Raw genomic sequence first — 22,502 nt, forward strand, 5'->3', positions numbered from 1 at the left:
ACTATTCATCCTTGGACAAAATAATTTTATACACTTTTAGTCCCTGGCTTAACCGATGTTAACTAAGATGTTAACTTTGCCTCATCACGCTACCACGTCACTGACACGTCACTCCTCAGCACTGCCACATCATCACGACTTAATGCATTTTTTAGTCTTTAGATTAATAAAAAAATGACTTTAAGGATATCAACTAAATTGTGTTTACTATTTATCTCTGAACAAAATAATTTTATACACTTTTAATCCCTAGTTTAACTGACGTTAATTGAGATGTTAACTTTGCCTAGTTACGATGCCATATCACTGATACGTCACTATCACATCACTCATAATATCCACGTCTGCTGTCCATATTTTTATAAAAAAAAAAATAATAACGTCTAACACCTAGCCATGGTTGCCGGCAGCCATGTAGAGCCTCTTTTCCCTCTTCTCCTTCTCTCCTCATTCTAGACCGCTCTTGCCTCTACACCCGTCGTCGATTCGGCCATTGCCGGTCACCTCAGAACGACTGGGGGTCAGGGACCCTATACCCAACGGTTGGGGAACGGCTGGGGGTAGGGGACTAAGGTTCTGGGGTTCCTCGACCCTCAACAGCCGACGACCATGGTGGCCAGTTGCTAGACCGCTAGGTTCTCGGTCCCAGCCACGGTTGGGTCGAGAAACCCAGCCTCCCCATGACCGTGGTGGGGGAGCTCAACTGTGGAGATTTTTTTTTTTTATAAAAATATGAACAATAGACGTGGATATTATTAGTGACGTGATAATGATGTGGCAGCGTGATGAGACAAAATTAATGTATCAGTTAACGTCGGTTAAGATAGGGACTAAAAGTGTATAAAATTATTTTATCCAGGGATGAATAGTGAGCACAATTTAGTTGATATTCTTAAAACTATTTTTTTATTAGTCTAGGGACTAAAAAATGCATTAAGCCATGATGATGTGATAGTCCTGAAGAATAACGTGTCAGTGACGTGGCAGCGTGACGAGGCAAAGTTACCGTCTCAGTTAACATCGGATAAGTCAGGGATTAAAAGTGTATAAAATTATTTTGTTCAGAGATAAATAGTGAGCATAATTTAATTAATATCTTTAAAATTATTTTTTTATTAGTTTATGGACTAAAAAAAATGTATTAAGCCATTTTGAATAGCATTGTATATACTTTTGCATCATCCTAGATGGGAGCATCCAGCATGGCGGAAGACCAGCATTCAGCAGCAAACCAGGGGAGAAGGGGGGTCAAGCCCCTTTCCTCTCTTTCTTTCTCGTATTCCCTCTTTCCGTCTCTGTACCAATCTTGCCGTTTCCTCTCCTTTCGAATTCGCAAGAAAAAGGGATCCCAATATCCATCGTCGCCTGCATTTGCGCAAGAAACCGCGCTCTCGGGAGAGAGAGAGAGAGAGAGAGAGAGAGAGAGACATACAGAGGTCTCCTCTCTTCTCTCGCCCTTTAATAAGCAATCATTGCCAAAACTTGGGGGCTTTGTCTCTCTGTTATTTTTTTCTTCCCCGTGTGTTTATTGATATCAATACGAAAGTGTTGGATTTGGGTTCCTCTACTCTGTCTTCGTTCTAAAATTCTGCCCTTAATATCCTTGGCGTTCTTCTAGCTGTTAAAGCTCAATCTGCAATCCCTCCTCCCCATTCTTTAAAAACTGCAGTTAATGATTGTTATTGAAATTGTATTTTGGAGGGGCAGGAAAGATCAAGGATGCACAAGGGTGGGGTTCCCCCGCCTCCCGTGATTTCCGATTCCGACGGGCAAATCTTCACCCACACCCACTCCAATGGCTCGCCTCCCCGGCTCTATCAGCTCTGGAAAGGGAGCAACGTATGGTCTCTAAAGGCATCCTAAAAATTTTGCTGCATTGTTCTTTTGCGTGAGTTGCATTGTCAATATGGCTTTTAGAAGTTAATTGACATTGTCAATGCTGTTCAACTTGGTTAGAATAAGGTGTGATTGATAATGGCGATGATGATGATTTCTTTTTCCGTCTATAACGTGATTTATAGCTTTTACCAAACAACTATCTCTCTTATTTTCTTTGTCCTCCTTTGTGGTTTCATAATTCATACGCATTTTTCTTTTCTGTTTCTTATTTGTCTGTTAAAACAACCAACTTTCTCTGTCTATGAGGATGAAGGCATCACTAAACTGGAAACCTGGATTACAAGTATTCCCAATTAAAGAAAAGAATCCAAGATGAGTGGAACAAGTGATTTATTCTAAATTCTAGCTCCAATGAAATGCCAATTACCTAGTTAAATTATGTTGTCAGTTTGTGATACATCTGATCTGATTTTCATGTTGCCGTGTTTTTTTTGTTTTGTTTTTTTGTCCGTATTATTTTCATGTAAATGAAATACGGGCATGGTTACCTGTAGGTCTCGAGGCTATTTGGTTGTGGCATCTGTTTGTGTTATTATATCTTGATGATTTACATTTTCTAACTTATTCATTTTGTCATAGACATAAGGCTTACCATTTGGCTTCCTAACAGTTTAACTCCAATTTTTTTTACCTTGTGTGCTTAAATTACTTATCATTGAGAAAATAAAACCAAGGAATAAATATCGGAAGAAAAAAAGGATTTCTGCTTGCATGTTCATTTTTCATTCTCTGTAATTTTCTTATATTTTCCTTAATGAATCCAAGCAACTTACTCTTAGTAATCTCTTGCAGAGGTTCTTCCTTGGAGGCCGACTTATATTTGGTCCAGATTTCAGATCATTGTTCCTTACAATATCTCTAATTGTGGTTCCAGTAATCCTTTTTTGTGCTTTTGTTTCTCAAAGAATCGTCAATGAATTCCCACACCACATGGGTCGTGTTCTTGTAGTTTTCCCTGTTGCCTTCACAGCTTATGTGAGTTTTTCTTGCTTTACTAATTGGTTTGTCAATTATTGTGTACATGTACTTCAAAACTGTCTTTCTTCTTGATCCTACAAATAAGTCCATGAGAAGAGTCTCTCCAGAAAAAGGAAAACTTTATAAAATTAAGAAGTCATGCTAAGTTTCTTCAGTTGGTTCCAATACCCCGTGAATTAAAAATATATTGGAAAAAATGCAGCTATAGCTTTATGTAGTTTACAATTTTCAGGGACCATACCGAATAAAATTTTTCCCCTTTTCGAACTAGCTTTTGTGGTAGGAGAAGAAAATGATGGGAAAATAATTGATTTAATGTTCATGTACAGACCCATTTATCCCACCAATAGTATTTATGGTGTTGGGCAAAGATAATTTAAATGAACACCTCGTATTTGTATGAAAATTGTGCCAATTAATTAATTTGTTCAATATGTTTATGATTGCTTGAATGTTGTTTAGACCTTTATTTTCATTGAAAAACTTGCAATTGAATGTATTGGTTGTCAAATGTTGTCAGATTATTTTTCTTCTCTTTCTCACCTCTGGAAGAGATCCTGGCATTATTCCTCGAAATTCACACCCGCCAGAACCTGATGATGACCTCTCATGGATGTCCATAAGCTGGATTGGGAGTCAAACTGGTGGCCCATATTTACCACCACCTGTAAAAGAGGTTATTGTCAACGGGATGATTATCAGGGTCAAATATTGCCAGACATGCATGCTATATCGCCCGCCAAGATGTTCCCACTGCTCAATTTGCAATAATTGTGTTGAGCGCTTTGATCATCATTGCCCATGGGTGGGACAATGCATTGGGAAGGTATAACTAGTTAAATCTTTCCATCTTGAACATGTTTGTTTTGTGTTTCTTTATTTTCTCTTCTGTTTCTAATCTCATTTTTTTTGTTTAAAATAATTGGTTTTGTTATATTATTTATGTTTTGTGATAAAATAATTTGTTACTTCTTATCTACCTGAAATTGCATGTCTTTATATATGGTTTAAGACACTTGCTCTCTTTGATCACAATACAATTCTTCTTACTTAAAGCTTTTGAATCTTGGAGTTTTTTTTGGTGAGAAAAACAGAACTTAGTCATGGTGAACCTTCAAACCTACTTGAAATAAAAATTTGACTAATTGACTTCTCCAGCTGTTGTAGTAAATTTATATATGGTTTCTTATTAAGGTATGGTAAGGGTTTTACAAGTTTGGACGTGTTGTCTTTCCCAAGGAATGAGATCTCTTCCCTAATTAAAAGTCATATAGGACCCTAATGACCCATTGACAGTTCAAGCCCTTTGAATTAAGGGTCTAAACTTTATTAAAGCAATTACACCAAACTAAATGGACCCAATTTTCTTCACTAGGGTCAGTTCTTGGGTTTATCTAGGCCCATAAACACCTGTACCTATGCTTAAGTTACGTCTCCACAAAGTAATAATGCATAAATACATTATTGAACATTTATTTTTCTCTTTTTTGTTGATAGAAACATTATTGGACTTAATAATGAGTTTTTGTGACGCTAAGAATTCAAAAACACCAAGGTAATGCAGAGCTTTTAAGAGTGTAGGCAATGAGTCACTTAAAACATATAATGCATGAATAGCTTGTACAAAATGCAAAATGACCCTAGGGTATTATAGATTTGCTTTTTGATATTATTTTTTGACACCACCAATATAGGGAATTGGGCATCCTCAAGAGTGCCCCCTATGTTTTGAGTTCATTCGTGGAATTAGGATTAATTTGGCTAAGAATGAGATTATACTTAACAATGTTGTGGACAACATGCGTGTTTTTGTAACTTGCTTGGGAGCATAGTTGACTCCTTGCTGATTACCCATTCATAGTTTCCTTTGTACTGTTCTTTTAAGGTCAAAGGCTCATAGGATGGTTGGGGCAAGCTTTGCAAAGAAATGTGTGTTTTTAGAAGAGATAATACTTGTCTAAAGTGATGAGGCTTATTCTCACTAAGAATAATCTATCAAGGCTCCTACCTAAGCTAAATCTCCTTTTCCACTCTTGTATATAAGCTATGAGGCTTATATGATAGCTCTGTAAGGAAATTTCTTATGGCAAGATTTGCCAGTGAATTTAAGTACCACTTATTTAAAACAAGGTTTGGATCCCCTGATGATATTCCATATTATTCTAGTTCCATATGCGGAGTCAACACATAGACTTCTAAGCATATGTGGAATCATCACTCATTATCAAACTGACTTGGGTTGTTTCCAAACTCATTTGTTTCCTGGCAAATCTGGTCAAGTGATGAATTAAACCACATTGATGATGAATTCAGTTATTTAGAACCTGGAAACATGATTTTTGTGTTTGATTTTTTGCAAAAATCAAAATTGTATTCATTTTTGGAAATGAAAACAATACACCAAATGTGTTTTTGTTGATTCTCCTAGGATACACAGAGGAAAGGATAAGGAAGGATTAGGATTTGTAGCTAATCTAATATTTAATCTTCTTGTTTTTTTAGAAATTGCTAAAAATAGTTTAGGATACTTTCTTAATTCTAGTTTAGGATACTTTCCTAAACCTTGTATAGGTAATCTTTCCTATGTTGTAATTCCTCATCCCTATAACTAGGGTTGTGTTGTTGTGTGTAAAGATGAATAAATTCTCACATGGTATTAGAGCCTTCGTGATTGACTCGTGTTATCCTCTCATTTTGATTTAATTCCAGTGTGTCTTCATTGCATCATATTGTCTCCTTTCATCCTACTCGTTCAGCCAATTGATCCACCAAATATGTCAAAAATCTACAAGACTACTTCGTCCATGGCAACAGGAGAGGCTGTCTCATTCAATCAACCACCCAAAAATCCTCCTAACTGTGAGCTATCGAGAATGCATCATTCCTATCGCCTAGATGGTAGGAACTACCTTCAATGGTCACAACTTGTAAGGACTTTCCTAAAAGGTTGAGGGAAGATATCCCATCTGACTAAACCAGCCCCCGAGACTTCAGATCCCACATTCACAACATGGGATATTGAGGATTCCATGATCATGCCTTGTCTTCGGAGTTTTATGTAGCTATAAGAATCGAATTCTAACAAGGGTGAATTCTTCTTGAATTGAGGAGAATTAGGGGAAGTGAGGGGGAAGAACAGAGAGAAGTGAGGGGGAAACGAGAATTAGAGAGAAAGAGAGAGAAAGGCGGGAGAATTTTGTATTGATAATGATCTGAATGATTTGTGGAGCGGTATTAGTGTTCTTGTATATTGATTCAGCTCCTAATATTGGGCGCCAAGGCCCACTTGATCATCAATTACAAAGATAGTTTGAATTTAAAAATTTGGCCTAACTGCCTAACTACTCTTCTTGCCTAAACAATCAACTAGTTATAATCTCACCCGGTTATTGCAACTGTAATCCCGTGACAACAGCCTGAGGTAAGCAACAATTACATGTTTTATCTTTTGCAAAGGATATTTGGGAAACCGTTAAAGCGCACTTATTCTAAAGTACAAGATGCCTTGGTAATATTTGAGATTAAGACAAAAATAAGTGGTACTAAGCAAGGGTCATTGACGATAACCGATTACTATAACAAGATGAATGGATATTGGATTGAACTAGATCACTACTAGGATATTAAGATGGTGTCCAGCGAGGATGTAGTCACCCTTAATACCATACTTGAACGAGACAAAATTGTAGAGTTCTTGGCAGGTCTTAATGCCGAGTATGATCAGGTAATAATATAAGTTCTTATAAGAGAGAAACTTCCATCTCTCAATGAAGTTTTTTCTATAATCCGAAGTGAGGAGTATCAAAGCATAGCTATGCTTAGTGAATCCAGTTATGAGGGATTAGCCATGGTGACCAATAAAAAGGGGAAGGAACTAGATTCAAGTCTCAACAGGGGAAGTTTGACGTGCACCCAAGATCACAAAACCGTGAAGGGTTATGGTGCACCTATTGTAAGAAGCCAAAAGCGCACTCGGGAAACATGTTTTAAACTGCATGGGAAGGAGGCAGTACTGAATAAGATTGGAGGCTTCAGGAGCTTATCTTCTAAAAACCAAGCCTATCTCTCGAATAAGGAATAGGAGCAAGCCATCACAGGTAAGGTAGATTCAGCTACCACATCTGACCTAAGCCAATTGAATGCGGATGAAATCAGTAAGCTCAAGAGTTTTTTGAGGACAATTTAGGATGGGGACTTGCTCTCTAGCACAAACATGTACTTATTTTCACTCTGAATCTTTTACTGCCTCACAAACCAATATGAATGATTTGTGGATTCTAGATTCAGGGGCTACTGATCATATGTCCTATGACCTAAATATATTTGAAACTTATAAGCCGCTGGGAACTTCCAAAAGAATCACCATAGCCAATGGAAACTCAATTCCTATAACCAGTTAGGGGTAGGGTAACTCTTAGTCCCGTTCTTCCTATCAAACAGGTTCTGCATGTACTTGAACTATCTACCAATTTGATTTTTGTCTATCAGCTCACTAAAGATCTTAATTGCGTGTTATTTTTTCTCTTTATACACGTGAATTTCAGGCACTGGACACAGTGAAGATGATTGGTGCTGTTGAGAAGAAGAATGAGTTGTATTACTTGAAGAGAGATGGTGTTTTTCCTAAAGGGGATCATCCTATGCTTGCCTATCCATCTCAATCTACTTTTGCTCTCAATAACATATGGCTTCAACACTATCGCCTTGGCCATCCTCCTTTTACTTTGTTGAAAACTATGTTTCCTTCTGAATTCATCTTCATTGCGATGTGTGTGAAATGTCAAAGCATCACCGAGTGTCTTATCCCATTAGTAATAAATTATCTTCTATTCCTTTTTCCTTAATCCACTCTGATGTTTGGGGACCACCTAGGATTCTTAATTGTTCCTGGACTAAATGGTTCATATCTTTCATTGATGATTGTACTAGGATGACTTGGGTATATCTTTTGAAGGATAAGACTGCTATTTGCATTGTTTTACCACTTTTTCATAAAATAATCTCTACTCAATTTGGCTTTCCAATTAGAAAATTTTGCACTGATAATGCAAGAGATTACTTTAATCAATACTTACATAACTTTTTCCAGCAAACAGGAATTGTTCAGGAGTCTTCCTGCATTGATACCCCTCAACAAAATGGAGTGGTCAAACGAAAAATCAAGCATCTCCTCAATATTACTTGAGCCCTTCTCCACCATCATCACGTTCCTAAACAATTTCGGGGAGAAGCAGTTTTAACAACAATCTACTTAATCAACCAAGTTCCATCTAAACTCCTAAACCATCAAAGTCCATTCCAATGTTTATCTTCCTATTTTCCTGATATTGGTCTGCATACTCCTCTTCCTCTTACAATCTTTTTCTGTGTGTCATTTGTTTATATTCCAAAGCATCATAGGGATAAACTTGATCCTAGGCCCTTAAGTGTGTCTTTCTTGGCTATTCTTCTACCCAAAAGGGTTACAAATGCTATCATCCTTCCTCTAGAAAGTTCTATGTGTCTAATGATGTTACCTTTGTTGAATCTTAATTCTTTTTTGGGTCCTTTAGTCTTGGTCACCAGGGTAAGAATATACAGTATGGTGACTAAGGTGACCAAGGTGTTCTTCCCAACTTGGATTTGGTTCTTATGGGATCTAGTGAGAGAGAAGTAGTTGCTGCTCAATTTGACTTACTTGCTCACCCACCTAGCTCAAGTGAGCAAGACTTACCTAACAAAGTAGAGCAGCCATTGACCGTGCTTCCATCCTCGGTCAGGTTTAAAGTCTCTCCCTATGTGTATAAGAGAAGATCACAGCCATTTTGCATTCTTAGCCTGGGCTAACATCAGTTTCCAACTTGAGTACTGAAATCACTCATCCCTTGATTACTTCTAACCCTATTCCTAACGACTTGGATCTCCCTATTGCTGTCAGAAAAGGGATTAAAAGTTGTACTCAGCATCCATTGGCTAACTATATTTCCTGTCATCGTCTTTCTCAAAAGCATAAAAGCTTCATGACTTCTATAGATTCCATTGTCATCCTTAAGAAAGTTGATGAGGCTTTAAAAGATCAAAATTGGAAACAAGCTATGCAAAAGGAGATGAGAGCTTTGGAGAAAAATTAGATTTGAGAACTAGTGCCCAGACCAAAGGGGGTTACTCCAATGGGCTGCAGGTGGATTTTTAACCTTAAATACAATGTAGATGGTACATTGGAGAGATATAAAGCTCGGTTAGTGGCTAAAGGTTACGCTCAAACCTATGGAATTGATTACCTAGAGACCTTTGCACCTGTGGCAAAGATGACAACAGTCCGTATACTGTTGTCTCTAGCAACGTGATATGGATGACAGTTACAACAACTTGATGTGAAGAATATTTTTATTCATGAGGATTTAGAGGAAGAAGTATTCATGGAACTACCACCAGGATTCAATAAAGGAGACTTGGGTAAAATATGCAAACTTAAAAAGACACTCCCTGGCCTTAAGCAGTCATCAAGATCATGGTTTGATATATTTTTTAAGGCAACGAAACACATGGGATATCACCAAAGTAGGGGAGATCATACACTATTCATTAAGCATTCAATGAAGGAGAAGGTGACAGCTTTACTGGTTTATGTGGATTATATAATTGTTATAGGTAATGATATTGAAGAACAGAGAGTCCTAAAGGAAAGTTTGGCCTAAAATTTTGAGATTAAGGATCTTGGTATACTCAAGTACTTTCTAGGAATAGAAGTGGTCTATTCTAAGGTAGGTATTTTTTTTGTCTCAATGCAAGTATATTTTGGATTTGTTAAAGGAAATAGGTCTGCTAGGATTGTCACGACCCTAGGGGTAAACCAGTATTTGTTACCCGGAAGTTAACCACTTGTATTAGCCTTTAGCTGGGGGGTTAAGTGGTTAGGAGGTTAGCTAATTGTACAACAACCTAGTTTCTTTGCTCAAGGCTGCCCATCAAAGTTAACTTTCTGCCTTTAATCTCCACTGTGACTTTCAATTTGTTAAAGTCAAAAGTCAAAGGGCTCGCAGTCCTCATCCAATCTACCTTGAGGACAACGTCACAACCACCCCATTCAAGAATCCTCAAATCTACTGTAAACTCCTATTCTTGCATTACCCATTTGAATCTCATACATTTATAATGGCTTTACATTTTACTCCCATTCGCTACAGTTATTGATAGGGGAGTGGTTACTGTCAATGAGCACTTAAGACTTGTAGTCGTGGCCACACTAAGGAAACTGTGGACGCTTCCACTATCAATTAGCACCATTAGTCTCTGTTTATCCACATGGCCCTTCACCTTAATGATTTGACCCATGAGACTTACTTTTAAAGCATGGAAGAATATTTCCCCTCCTTCCTCCCCTTGAACTTCCTCTTGAATTCCTTCTTCTTTTACAACTTCTTCCTCGTCCTTCTCCCCATCCAATCCCTCCATGTTCATTACCTGTCTCTTACATTGGTGCCCAGGACAGTATTTGTCCCCACATTTGTAACATAACCCCAATTGTCTCCTCTACTCCATAAGGTTGTTCTTAGTACCATTGTTATTGTGTTGTACTTTAGTTGCTGCTTGATTAGGCCCTGTAAGCATGGACCTAAAGTTCCCTCATGCTTGCTGTTCGGCTATAAAGCTCAGCTTATATGAGATTTTGTGCTTCTTGAAAATGGCCTCCAACGTTAGTTCTTGTAATTGTGCCTTTTCAGCTGCCTGCCTCACTGATATATGCATCATCATCTTCACCATTGATCTTAGTTCCTCCCTCAATCCACTAATAAAGTTGGACACCAAGTACTGTTTTGCTAACCTTGGTTGCACAGTACATACTATGGATCTTAACTCCTCAAATTTCACTTGATACTCCACCACCGTGTCACGATCTAAGCCTGAAAATTCCTTCTTTCTAATCCGATGAGAATTAGAAGGGCTCTCGCATGAACAGAGAGCAGAAAATAGAGAAGGAATACAGGACAAAGAGAGTAAGAACGAGGGAGAAAAGAGAGAAGAAGAGAGGAAGGAAATCAGAATTTTGTAATATTCTCGATAAAAATCCATCCACGAAGGATTTGGAGAAATTATACAAGGCGCTTGGAGGAGTGTATTCTCCTGCCAAGGTGGGCCCTACACCCTTCATGGTTGTAACAACTTGCCTACACCCTAATCTCTTGCACATGGCAACCCGTGGCTAACAAAAACTAACTGTTATAACAGTAATTACAATAGTAAAAAATTAAAATGGCTATAACTTTGGTTCTTCTCGTGACATTTTCCCCTTTCTTTATCAATTTCTTGTCCTTAAGAAATACTGAGGAGGCTGACAGTCCTTGGAAATTGCTTGAGCAGATCAGGGAGATACTCCCAAGTACTGCTATCAGCCGAGCTGTCTTGCCATTTAACCAAGACCTGAATAAGAGGAGCCCCATGCTTGTACACCACCCTCCTCTCCAGTATAGCCTCTAGTTCCACCATCTTGTTAACCTTTTTAGGAAGAATAGACAACGCATGACTCACTAATTGTGTGCCCACTAACCTCTTTAGGAGGGAGACATGAAACACGAGGTGAATTTGTGACCTTGCTGGAAGCTGTAAACGGTATGCTACCTTCCCCACCTTAGCCTCTATGGGAAATGACCCATAATACTTGGGACTGAGTTTGGTCACCTTCTCTTGTGTAATGGACCTTAAATAAGGATACCTCAATCTCAAATACACCTCTTCTCCTATTGCAAACTCTCTCTCACTCCTTCTCTTGTTGGCAAACTGTTTCATTCGATTTTGAGCTAATGCCAACTCCTGCTTCAGCTATTGTGACACCTTCCTTCTCTGCTGTAGATAATCTTCCACAGTTGCCACATTAGATCCTGCCCCAACCGTAGGCAAGACAGGTGGTTTATACCCAAATAAGGCTTCAAATGGGGACATTTTGAGTGAGGAATGGTGGTTAGTGTTATACCACCACTGGGCCAAAGACACCTATGCCACTCTTTCAGTTGTAAGAAGCAAATACACTTTAGGTAGGTTTCGAGGCTTTGGCTCACCCTCTCGATTTGCCCATCAGATTGGGGGGATGGGCCGTAGATATACTCAATTTTGTTCCCAAAGCCTTCATAAACTCCTGCCACATCAAACTGGTGAAGATCTTATCTCGATCTGAAATGATGGACTTAAGAGTCCCATGTAGCTTCACCACCCGATCCAAGAAGGCCCTAACCACCTCCTGAGCTGTGTAGGGATGAGTCAACCCTATGAAATGGGCAAACTTGGTTAGCCAGTCTACCACCACCAATATACTATCTTTACCTTCAGACTTGGGTAGCCCTTCCACAAAATCCATGGACACACTAGACCATGCTTGGTTTGGAATAGGCAAGAATTGCAATAGCCCCGAATAAGCTATTGCAGGTGTCACAAGCCAGCACAAAGCCCTTAACTTTTGTCTTCATCCACTTAAAAAAAGAAAAAAAACTTTTGTCTTCATCCTTGGCCAATGAAATAGCTGCCTAGCCCCTAGGTAGGTGTTTTGAACTCTTGAATGCCCCTCCAAGGTAGATTCGTGTAGAGCTTGCATTGTCTTCCTCTTAAGTTATGCCTTGTCCCCAATCACTATTTTACCCTGGTACCTCAACATATTGTCACGAACCTAGGGTTCGTGATAGGTTAGAAGAGGAATTGGAAGGAATTGAGGGAGGGAATTAAGGGAGAACAGGATAGAGAAGAAGATTAAGGGGGAAATGAGAGATAGAGAGGGAAATTGAGAGAGAATGGTAGAGATAATTAGAATATCATTTATCATTTCAATCATGCTCTCTTCCTATAACAGTGGCTTATTTATAGCCCACTGCTCTTGCACCCATGTGCAGTCCGTTTGGCCTCAACCATGCACCCATGTGCATAACAACTGAAATTCTAATAAATTGCAAAATACCCTCTTAACAACTATTTATATCCCTATTACAATTTTGTCCCTCTATTGCTCCTAGGGTTATGACACTTACCTTCTGCCAAGGTATATCCATTAGCCTTTTTAGCCCCCACCATCAGTCTTTCCAACAACTCCTTTACCTTCTCATCTCCCTCATAACTGTCGACCACCTCTCGGTACCACTCAGGAACCACCAAGGTTGTAGCGATTGAACTCCCTTCTTCGTGGCACCTGGAAAGAGCATCGACTACTATATTTTCTTTCCCCTTTTTCTACCGTATCATATAATCCAAGCCTATCAGCTTGGCCATGCCCTTCTTTTGCAATTGTGTTTGTAGCTTTTGTTGCAACAAAAACTTCAAACTTTCACGATCTGTTTTAATTATAAATGTGCCCCCTTCCAAGTAATGCCTCCACTTGTCAACAACCATCAACACAGCTATAAATTCCTTCTCATATATGTTGAGCCCCAAATGTTTAGGGCTTAAGACTTGGCTCAGGAATGCCCATGGTCTTCCTTCTTGCAGCAATGCTGCCCTAATACTTGTCCCACATGTATCTATTTCTAGAATAGAGGGCTTGCTAAAATCGGGCAGCCCTAATATTGGAACCCTACTCATCAGTCAAGGGTTTGCTAATTACTCCATAGTCCTTCACAAACTAGCAGTGGTATCCGGTTAATCCTAAAAACCCCCTTAAGGCCTTCACTAAAGTAAGCCTTGGCCAAGACACCTTGGCCTCTACCTTTCTTGGGTTTGTACTAACCCTATTTCTTGATATGATATGCCCCAAATATTCCACCTACCCTTGACCAAATGCACATTTAGATTTCTTAATAAAAAACTGATTAGATTTGAGGATCTCTAAAGTGGTTCTGAGGTGAGTTAAATATCAGTCAAAAGTAAGGCTATAGATTAGTATATCATCAAAGAATACAAGTATAAATTTTCGAAGATGGTGCTAAAAAATTCTGTTCACGAGGGATTGAAAAGTGGCTAGGGCATTGGTGAGCCCAAACGGCATCACAAAAAATTCAAAGTACCCATGGTGAGTCTTAAAGGCTATTTTGTGGATATTCTCGGATTTCATTCTAATTTGGTGATAACTTGAGCATAAGTCAAGCTTAGAAAATAATTGGGCATGGTAAAACTCATCCAAAAGATTTTCCACCAAGGATATAGGGACCTTATCCTTGATGGTCATGGCATTAAGTAGGCGATAATCCACACAAAATTGCCATGATCCATATTTTTCCTTGACTAATAGGATTGGGGAAGCAAAAGGGCTTTGGTTAGGTTTAATGATAGATTGTTGTGGCATTTCCTTAACCATTCTTTCAATCTCATTCTCTTGGATTGGGGGATAATGATAAGATCTAATGTTGATTGTCTCGGTATTTGGTTTTAGGTTGATAGAATGGTCAAACATTCTGGTAGGGGGAAGGGATTTGGGTTCAATGAAAAGGTCCTCATACTTTTCCAGCAATTTATTAATGAAATCTAAATGGTATACCTGATCAGGCATCCCTTGGGGCATGCTGACTGTCAGGTAGATCTCTCCTTGCACCCTTTTGTCGTTATGTTCTTCCTCTATGGCAACAATTGAAAAGAGATGTGCCAACTAATTCCACTTCCTTCTGAATACCCTCTGCAGCCTTTTCCTAGAGATCATTTTGCAAGTTCCAGCCTCTTTTCCCCCTAATAATGTCATATTCCTTCCTTCTTTCTCAAAGGACACCTCCATTCGGTTAAAATCAAAGCTAATGGGGCTTACCTCCTTCATCTAATCGACTCCAAGAATTACATTGCAGCCCCCCAACTGTAGTAGTCTCAGATCTTCCTAAAATCTCTCCCCCTGCATTTCCCAACAAAAGCCATTGCAAGCTGATTTGCTCATCACCCGATTGTCGTTGGCTATGGTCACACTCAAGGGTGGTGTCCCTGTGAATTGACACTTCAGCCGTTTGGTCTTGCTTTCATCAAGAAAGCTATGGGTGCTCCCACTATCAATTAGGATCATAAGGTTGCAACCCTTAACTTGTCCCTCCACCTTAATGATTTTATCGTTGGCTACTCCCTTAAAAGCATGAATTGATATCTCTCCATTGTTCTCCTCCCTAATCTCCTTATAGTCCTTTTCCTTTGCCTCCTCTTGTTCATCCTCATCATCCCTTTCTAGCAAGAGACTTGCCTTTTGCATCGATGTCCCGGATGGTTTTTATCCCCACATCAAAAGCAAAGGCCAGCTAATCTCCTTTGCTCCCTTAGTTGCTCTCCATAAGGAACTGAACTTGACCCACCACATTTTTCACCTGGTTATTCCCTTTCACCATATCTCGGTTATAGCTCATTCCTCTTACGTTGGATGTTTCCAGAACCATCCCTTTCGGTTGCTGTCTTTGCTTCTTCAATAAGGCCTTCACTACCATCTCTTGTAACTGGGCACTCTCAACTGCTCGCTCTACGGTCTGAGGCCTCATCATTTTACCATTGGCCTAAGCTCCTCACTAAGGCCACTCATGAAGCTTGACACAAAATAAGCTTCCAAGAGGCAAGGGTTATGGTTGATCATAAAGGATCTCAACTCTTCAAACCTTTGTAAGTAGGCTCCCACACTTCTAGTTTGTCTGAGTTTGTTGAATTCCTCTATAATATCCACCATACTCTTCTCCTCAAAACGCTCACATAGTTTTTCAGAGAATTATTCCCAAGTATAATCCTCTCTCACCCTCAGACACCCTTGAAACCATGCGTCTACTACTTCATTGAAGTATGCAGTGGCTAATGTTACCCTCAGCATCCTCAGTATGTTGTACCAATTAAACAATCTCTCACACTTCCTTAACCACCACCGAGGGTTAGTTCCCTCAAATACTGGAATCTCCATCTGAGGCATGGGAAACTCCCAGATGAGGTGGATTAGGATAGTCGTTCCTATCCCTACCCATCATTCTTTCTAACTCCTTCTCCGAGTCCACCTCAATCTCCGAGGTCCTATTTCCCTTGTTCATTCTATTCCCTTGTAAAATTGGTTCAGTCCTCTCTCTAGGAGGGAAATCAGGAGAGACCCTTACCGTATTTTGGCGAGTAAACATCATCGTGAATTGCTATATATGGGCTCCCATTTCTTCCTGCAACCTCGTGATTGATCCCTTCAACCTCTGTTCCAGCCCTTCCATCGAACTCTCCAACTAGAGATGGCAAAATGGGCCCGGCCCGACGGGCTGGCCCGTTGGGGCTCGGCCTGGGACCGGGCTAGGGCCAGCAGTTTGCTGGCCCATTTAAGGCCGGGCTGATTTGGCCCGGCCCGCTTGGCCCGGCGGGCCAAATGGTGGCGGGCCGGGCTGGCCCGCTTGGCCCGCCGGCCCGTTAATCGCCCGCGGCCCACAAAACCCCCCCCACCCTCAGCCTCGCCTCTCTCTCGCCCTCGCCCTAACCCTAACCCTAACCCTCGCCCTCGCCCTCGCCTTCACCCTCGTCTCGCCCTCGCCCCTGGCTCTCGCCCTCGTCTCGCCCTCTGTCATTCTCGCCCTCGCCCTTGCCCTCGCCCTCGCTCTCTGTCATTCTCGCTCTCGCCCTCGCTCGCCCTCTGTCTCGCCCTCGCCCTAACCATCGCCCTCGCCCTCGCCCTCGCCCTCGCCTGCGCCCCTGTCTCGCCCTAGCCCTCGCTCGCCCTCGCTCTCGCCCGCGCCCTCGCCCTCGCCCTCTGTCTCGCCCTCGCCCGCGCTCGCCCTAGCCCTCGCTCTCGCTCTCGCCCGCGCCCCTCGCCCGCGCTCGCCCTCGCCCTCGCCCTCGCCCTCGCCTGCGCTCGCCCTCTGTCTCGCCCTCGCCCTCGCCCGTGCCCGCGCCCGAGCCCTTGGCCCGCGCCTCTTGCTCTCGCCCTCGCTCTCGCCCGCGCCCTTTATGATATCAAAAAAAAAAAAAAAATTTGGCGGGCCCGTGGCGGGCCGGGCTAGGGCCAGCAATTTGCTGGCCCGTTTTTAAGCGGGCCGATTTGGCCCGGCCCGCGGGCCACTTGGTGGCGGGCCGGCCCGGCCCGTTTGCCATTTCTATCTCCAACTTGCGATCCACTGCCATGATTGCTTCATGGTTGCGAGCACTCCTGAACTCCAACTGATCGATTCGGTTGGAATTCCGACATTGTCGAGCTGACGTGTCGCAATTGCGACTCGAAATTCTTCATGAAAATTCCTTCCATCATTGTCCCCATTCGAAGCTTTGTTTGGGTATAAGCCCCCCTTACTTCCTGCTATCCAAGAGATTACTAATGTGGCAGTCGTAGAAGATCATCTCCAACAAAGGCAGGAAATTTTGGGACAACCAAAGAGGGATCTAGCTATGGCCCTGAATAGAATGAAATAACAGGCTGATAAGGGAAGAAGCGAGAGGGAGTTTGCAGTAGGGGATGAGGTATATCTGAGAATAAGGCCAACCCACATTCGGGCATTGACTTTAACACCAGTAACCAAGCTGAGCCCCAAGTACTATGGCCCATTTTCTATCGAGGCTAAATGGGGTAAGGTGACATATCAACTGCAGCTACCGAAAAATTCTCGCATTCATCTGGTGTTTCATGTATCGCTATTGAAAAGAGGCGTTGATGGACAACAGGTGAGTGCAAGTTTGCCTCAGGGTACTAGCAATAACACGCCTCAGGCAGAACCTACAACTATTCTAGATAGAAGGGTGATTTACAGGCATGGAGCCCCCATAACCTAGGTGTTGGTGAAGTGGTCTCATCTTTATACCACAATACATGAGAATATCTCCCTGATTTGCTCACACAGTTCCCGAGGGTAGCTAGTCTACTTTGTATTTCTTGAGGACAAGAAATGTTTCATAGGGTGGGTAAACTATCATGTGCTTCTTAAATAAAGGGGGTGGGAAAGTAGAAGTAGCCGTAGCACATGGTAATTAGCAGTTGTATAGAATCTTGGGTAGGAACTATTCAAATTGCCCGCTTGTTTGTCCACTTGGTTGGGGAGGTCAGTATAAATACACAATGATCTCACTTGAAGAGGCATGAATGAATTGAATCCTGAATTTTCCTCTAAATTCTCTCGCTCTCTTTTTCTCTAGAATTCCTTGCAGAATTCTTGAGATAAACTTGTCAACTCCGTTGGATCTGACAGGAATTTGGCGTCTTGGCGAAGTAAGAAGCAAAGTATTGTGGCTAGGTTTAGTGCTAAAGTAGAATTCAGGGCCATGACTCTCAATCTATGTGAATTGTTATGGCTAAGGATTGTTCTAAAGGATTTAAAAGTCACTACCAATAGACCAATCAAGTTATTTTGTGATAATCAATCGGCCATTAGTATTGCTCATAATCTTGTGCAATATGACATGACAAAGCATATAGAGATAGACCGGCATTTTATAAAGGAGAAGTTGGAAGCAGGTCTGATTCATATGCCCTATATTCCCTCTGAAAAACAATTAGTTGATCTACTGACAAAGGGACTAGCTGCTAAAAGATTTGAAGACTTGGTATGCAAGCTGAGAATGATAGATATTCATTCAGCAGCTTGAGAGGGAGTGTTGATTCCTGTAGGATACACAGAGGAAAGGATAAAGAAGGATTAGGATTTGTAGCTGATGTAATCTCTAGTCTTTAATCTTCTTGTCTTTTTAGAAATTGCTAAAATCAGTTTAGGATACTTTTCTAAACCTTGTATAGGTAATCTTTCCTATGTCGTAATTCCTCATCCCTATAACTAGGGTTGTGTTGTGTGTAAAGATGGATAAAAGTATTCCATTCTCACAGTTTTTATTTTCCCCAAAAAAGTGAATGGAAACAAAAAACTGAAAAGGGTAGTAAAATCTGGTCAGAAGGGTTTGTTGCTATTCCCTTTTTTGTATGATTTTCTTTAGCTTTCCACTTATATTGGTCATCATTTTTGCTAGTTTTCGAATATATAACAGGGTTAGTTTTTTCTATGGAATTTGCCAATTCTGAGATCTGGCTGAAAGAATAAGAGGATTCATATGCCTCTCCCTTCTTAAGTATAACTGGATTAGTGTTATATGTAATTTTTTTTGTTTAATTCTTTTATTTCCCTTACCAGCAACGGAAATTTTTCATGAATGCCATGCATTCAATTATTCAGGCTGGACTGTAACAAGACACAACCATGATCATAAATCAGGTGGCTGTCTGCCATCTAGGTTGAGATACTGTGGTTGTGGGCAACATTATCTTGCATAGCTCCAAGAAGAAAAGAAAAAAAAAAATCCATCTAAGTTACTTCTAATGGATTAATATCATTCCAGTTTCCTATTTTCTGGTGATGCAACGTCTCATTGCTTTGACCAGTGCCCACTAGGGACCTTCGGCTGCTGTCTGTTAGATATTTTTGAATTGTTAATCATCATCTGATCTAAGCGCTTAAACTATTAGATAGAAGGTTAATTTGATCTTTTATACTATTATTTTACTCTTAACAGATACCATTGCTTGAATATGGTGTCATTTGATGTCTAAAAATTGAAATGCTGCATATTTGCATTTACTTGGTATTTGGCCTTTGGATGGTTGACCAAAATAAGAGTGCTTGGTGGAAACATATATAATGATTGATTTTGACTTCTTTTTTTTTCATATATTTGTTGGCACTCCAATTTATGGTTATTATTTGACATTCATGATTGACAATTTGTTATCATTTATATGACTAGGGTCCATGAGATGATTGTTCAAAATCAATCCATTGTTTACTGTTGTATGTTTTTTCTTCTACTACTTTTCTTCCATGTTCTATCCTCAGGCCTAACAAAGTTAAATCTTTCTCCTTGCAGAGGAATTACCGATTCTTTTTCATGTTCATATTTTCCATAACTTTCCTGTGCCTCTATGTTTTTGGCTTCTGCTGGGTAAACATCAGGGGTATAATGTTCGCATACCAGTGCAGCCTTTGGAAGGCTTTTCTCAAGTCACCTGTTTCAGGAATCCTTATACTGTACACTTTTATAGTTTCGTGGTTTGTAGGAGGACTCACTTCCTTTCATCTCTATTTAATTTGCTCCAACCAGGTTTCTTTAATCTCCTTAATGATTCTTGTGTTGATGTTTGTTCTACTTCCTTTGCTAACCTCAAAATCGTTGTCATTAATGCAGACAACCTATGAAAACTTTCGTTATCGATATGATGGCAAGAGAAATCCTTATGATGTCGGGTGTGCTGGCAATTTTAAGGAGATTTTTTTGTCTAAAATACCCCATTCCAGAAACAACTTCCGTGCACAGGTGGACTTGGAGTCACCTTCTGTCTCCAACAGTTTATCGTCTCATGGCCGGGGCACAAGCCAGAAAAACTTTGACATGGAGATGGAGAAACAACGACCTGTTGATATAGAGGAGTCGGGAGAGATACAGGTGCAGATCGATAGCAATGGTGAGTTAGAGAGATGTAGGACACAGGTAAGACCTGCAAGCTGCGAAAGCCAAAGTGTAATACCAACCGGGACTGAAAAAAGTCTAGAAGGCAAAGAGAAGACCGATGGAGACCATTGAGCTTGTCTTTGAACACCCACAAGCTGGGAGATGTCACTTTATCTGTTTGATTACAACAGATCTAACTTGGCTTATTGAAGTTTGTTGATTAGAAGTAGATTCCGCCATCGATGATGAGACATTTTGCTGGCAAATTGGCCGATCTGGTATATGATTCTTAATTTGTCAGAAAGGAAAACAGAGAAAAAGAAGGCTAGCAGGCTCCAACCGAAAGTACGATCCGAGTCGCTGACCATTTCGGAGCATATTGCTGAGTGAGAGTGATTCAAATGTGAAGGTTGGCTGTTAGCTTATATTGTTCTGTTTGAAACTTGGCTGCAAAAGTTTTATGTACCATACAGAAGAAAGAGCTGCCATGGTTATGGATAGCACATTCTCTTGGAAATGCTCATATATCTATGTTTGATAGGAAGAAATGAATTAGCCATCTATGATATCTTTCTTTTTACAACAACAACAACAATAATAACATATCTAGCCTTTTTTTCACTATGTGAGGTCGGCTACATGAATTCTAGACGTTCATATATTTTTGTCTTTTATCATATCTTCATTTAGATTTATACACTTCATATCAAACTTTAATGTCACTCCTAAAGTCTTATTGGATCTGTCTTTATTTTTTTTTTTTGACTAATTGTTTCATTTCATCAACTCTTCTCATAAGAGCGTTTCTTGATCCTTTTCTCACATGACCAAATTATTTTAGTCTAGTTTTTCTTATCTTCTCCTTGGTTGGCACTACTCATACCTTATAACGAATAACCTTATTTCTAATTTTATTTTTTTTTGTATAGTTGTACATCTATCTTAGCATCCTCATCTTTGCTACACTCGTCTTTTATTCATATTGGTATTTGACTGCCTAACATTTTGAGCTATATAACAAAACTGGTCTTTTAGCTATCTTATAGAATTTACCTTTCAGTTTTAATGGGATTTTTACCATCGCATAACACCCTCGATGCATTTCTCCATTTTAGCCAACCTGCCTTAATTCTATGCGTGATATTCTCGTGAATTTCTCTATCTTTTTGAATCACTGATTTCAAAATATCGAAAATGGTATTTTTTTGTATGATTTGGTCTTGTAATTTTATTATTATAACATCATCAATTCTTGCATTCTTATTAAATTTACATTCTATATATTCTGTTTTTCTTCTACTTAATTTAAATCCCTTAAGGGATGTTTGGTACAGGAGAAATTTTAAGATTCCGAGAATTATAGGTTGAGAATTTGTATTCCCATGTTTGGTACAACATTTTTATAAAAAAAATTCTGAGAAATAGGATTCTCGAGAATGATTTTTAAACAACTTTCCCATAAAACAATTTTCATGGAGGGTTGGGAATCCATGTTTTCCATGGATTTGACAATGTTTTTAACAAAGAAAAAGATTAAAACACCTATTATAATCCCATACAAATATATTATATATATTATATATATGTAATATATTTATATTAAATAAAAAATATAGATTATAATATATTTATATTATTTATTATAAAATATTATATATATTAAAGTAGATATTCATACAAACATATATATTATGTAAATATATTACATATACACACACACATATATATACATAATGTATAAAAAAATGATATTTTTTTGATTTCCTAATAATGTTGTGGATCCTAATATTTTATATAGTAGAAGGAATTTATCATTTTTAAACAAAAAATTAAACAAGGATAATTTTAGAAAAAGAACATTAATTTTCAATAATATTTCATTTAAACCAAATATAAGAATGTAAGATTCCCAGAAAAAAATATTCAACATTCTTGAGAATATTTAAACCTAACCAAACATAAAATTGCATAAATTCTGGAAATCAAAGATTTTCAAGAGCATTCACAGGAATTATGAATTTCAGAAATTTAAAAACTTCTCTCATACCAAACGCCTTCTTAAATTCTAAATTGTTTATTCACAAGTAAAGCTTAGTGTTCACTCCCTCATTTGTTTCATTCACAAATACTATGTCATCTGCAAATAATATACACCGTGACACCTCTGTCTTAATGTGTTTAGTGAGTTCATCAATTACTAAAGCAAATAAGTATGAACTTGGTGTAAAACCTTGATGCAGCCATAGATTCTTTTGTATTTAATGTGTTTTATTAGATGATGGTTGAAAAAAGAGATGTTATTTTTGTGTTGGATGTTATTGTTTAGATGG

The 22,502-nt window shown here is 39.4% G+C and overlaps 1 protein-coding gene across 1 annotated transcript; it reads left to right on the plus strand.

Moving 5' to 3' along the window:
* Window positions 1-1,212: 1,212 nt before the first annotated feature.
* On the plus strand, window positions 1,213-20,806 carry LOC127810208 (probable protein S-acyltransferase 7). The gene is made up of 5 exons (XM_052349547.1): window positions 1,213-1,839; window positions 2,692-2,874; window positions 3,398-3,703; window positions 19,591-19,824; window positions 19,909-20,806. Exons 1-5 carry the CDS (start codon window positions 1,720-1,722, stop codon window positions 20,302-20,304), a joined length of 1,239 nt encoding a protein of 412 aa, XP_052205507.1. The 5' UTR covers window positions 1,213-1,719; the 3' UTR covers window positions 20,305-20,806.
* Window positions 20,807-22,502: the final 1,696 nt, after the last annotated feature.

Source organism: Diospyros lotus, chromosome 9 (genome assembly GCF_014633365.1).
Source record: "Diospyros lotus cultivar Yz01 chromosome 9, ASM1463336v1, whole genome shotgun sequence".
In the NCBI taxonomy this organism is placed as follows: domain Eukaryota; kingdom Viridiplantae; phylum Streptophyta; class Magnoliopsida; order Ericales; family Ebenaceae; genus Diospyros; species Diospyros lotus.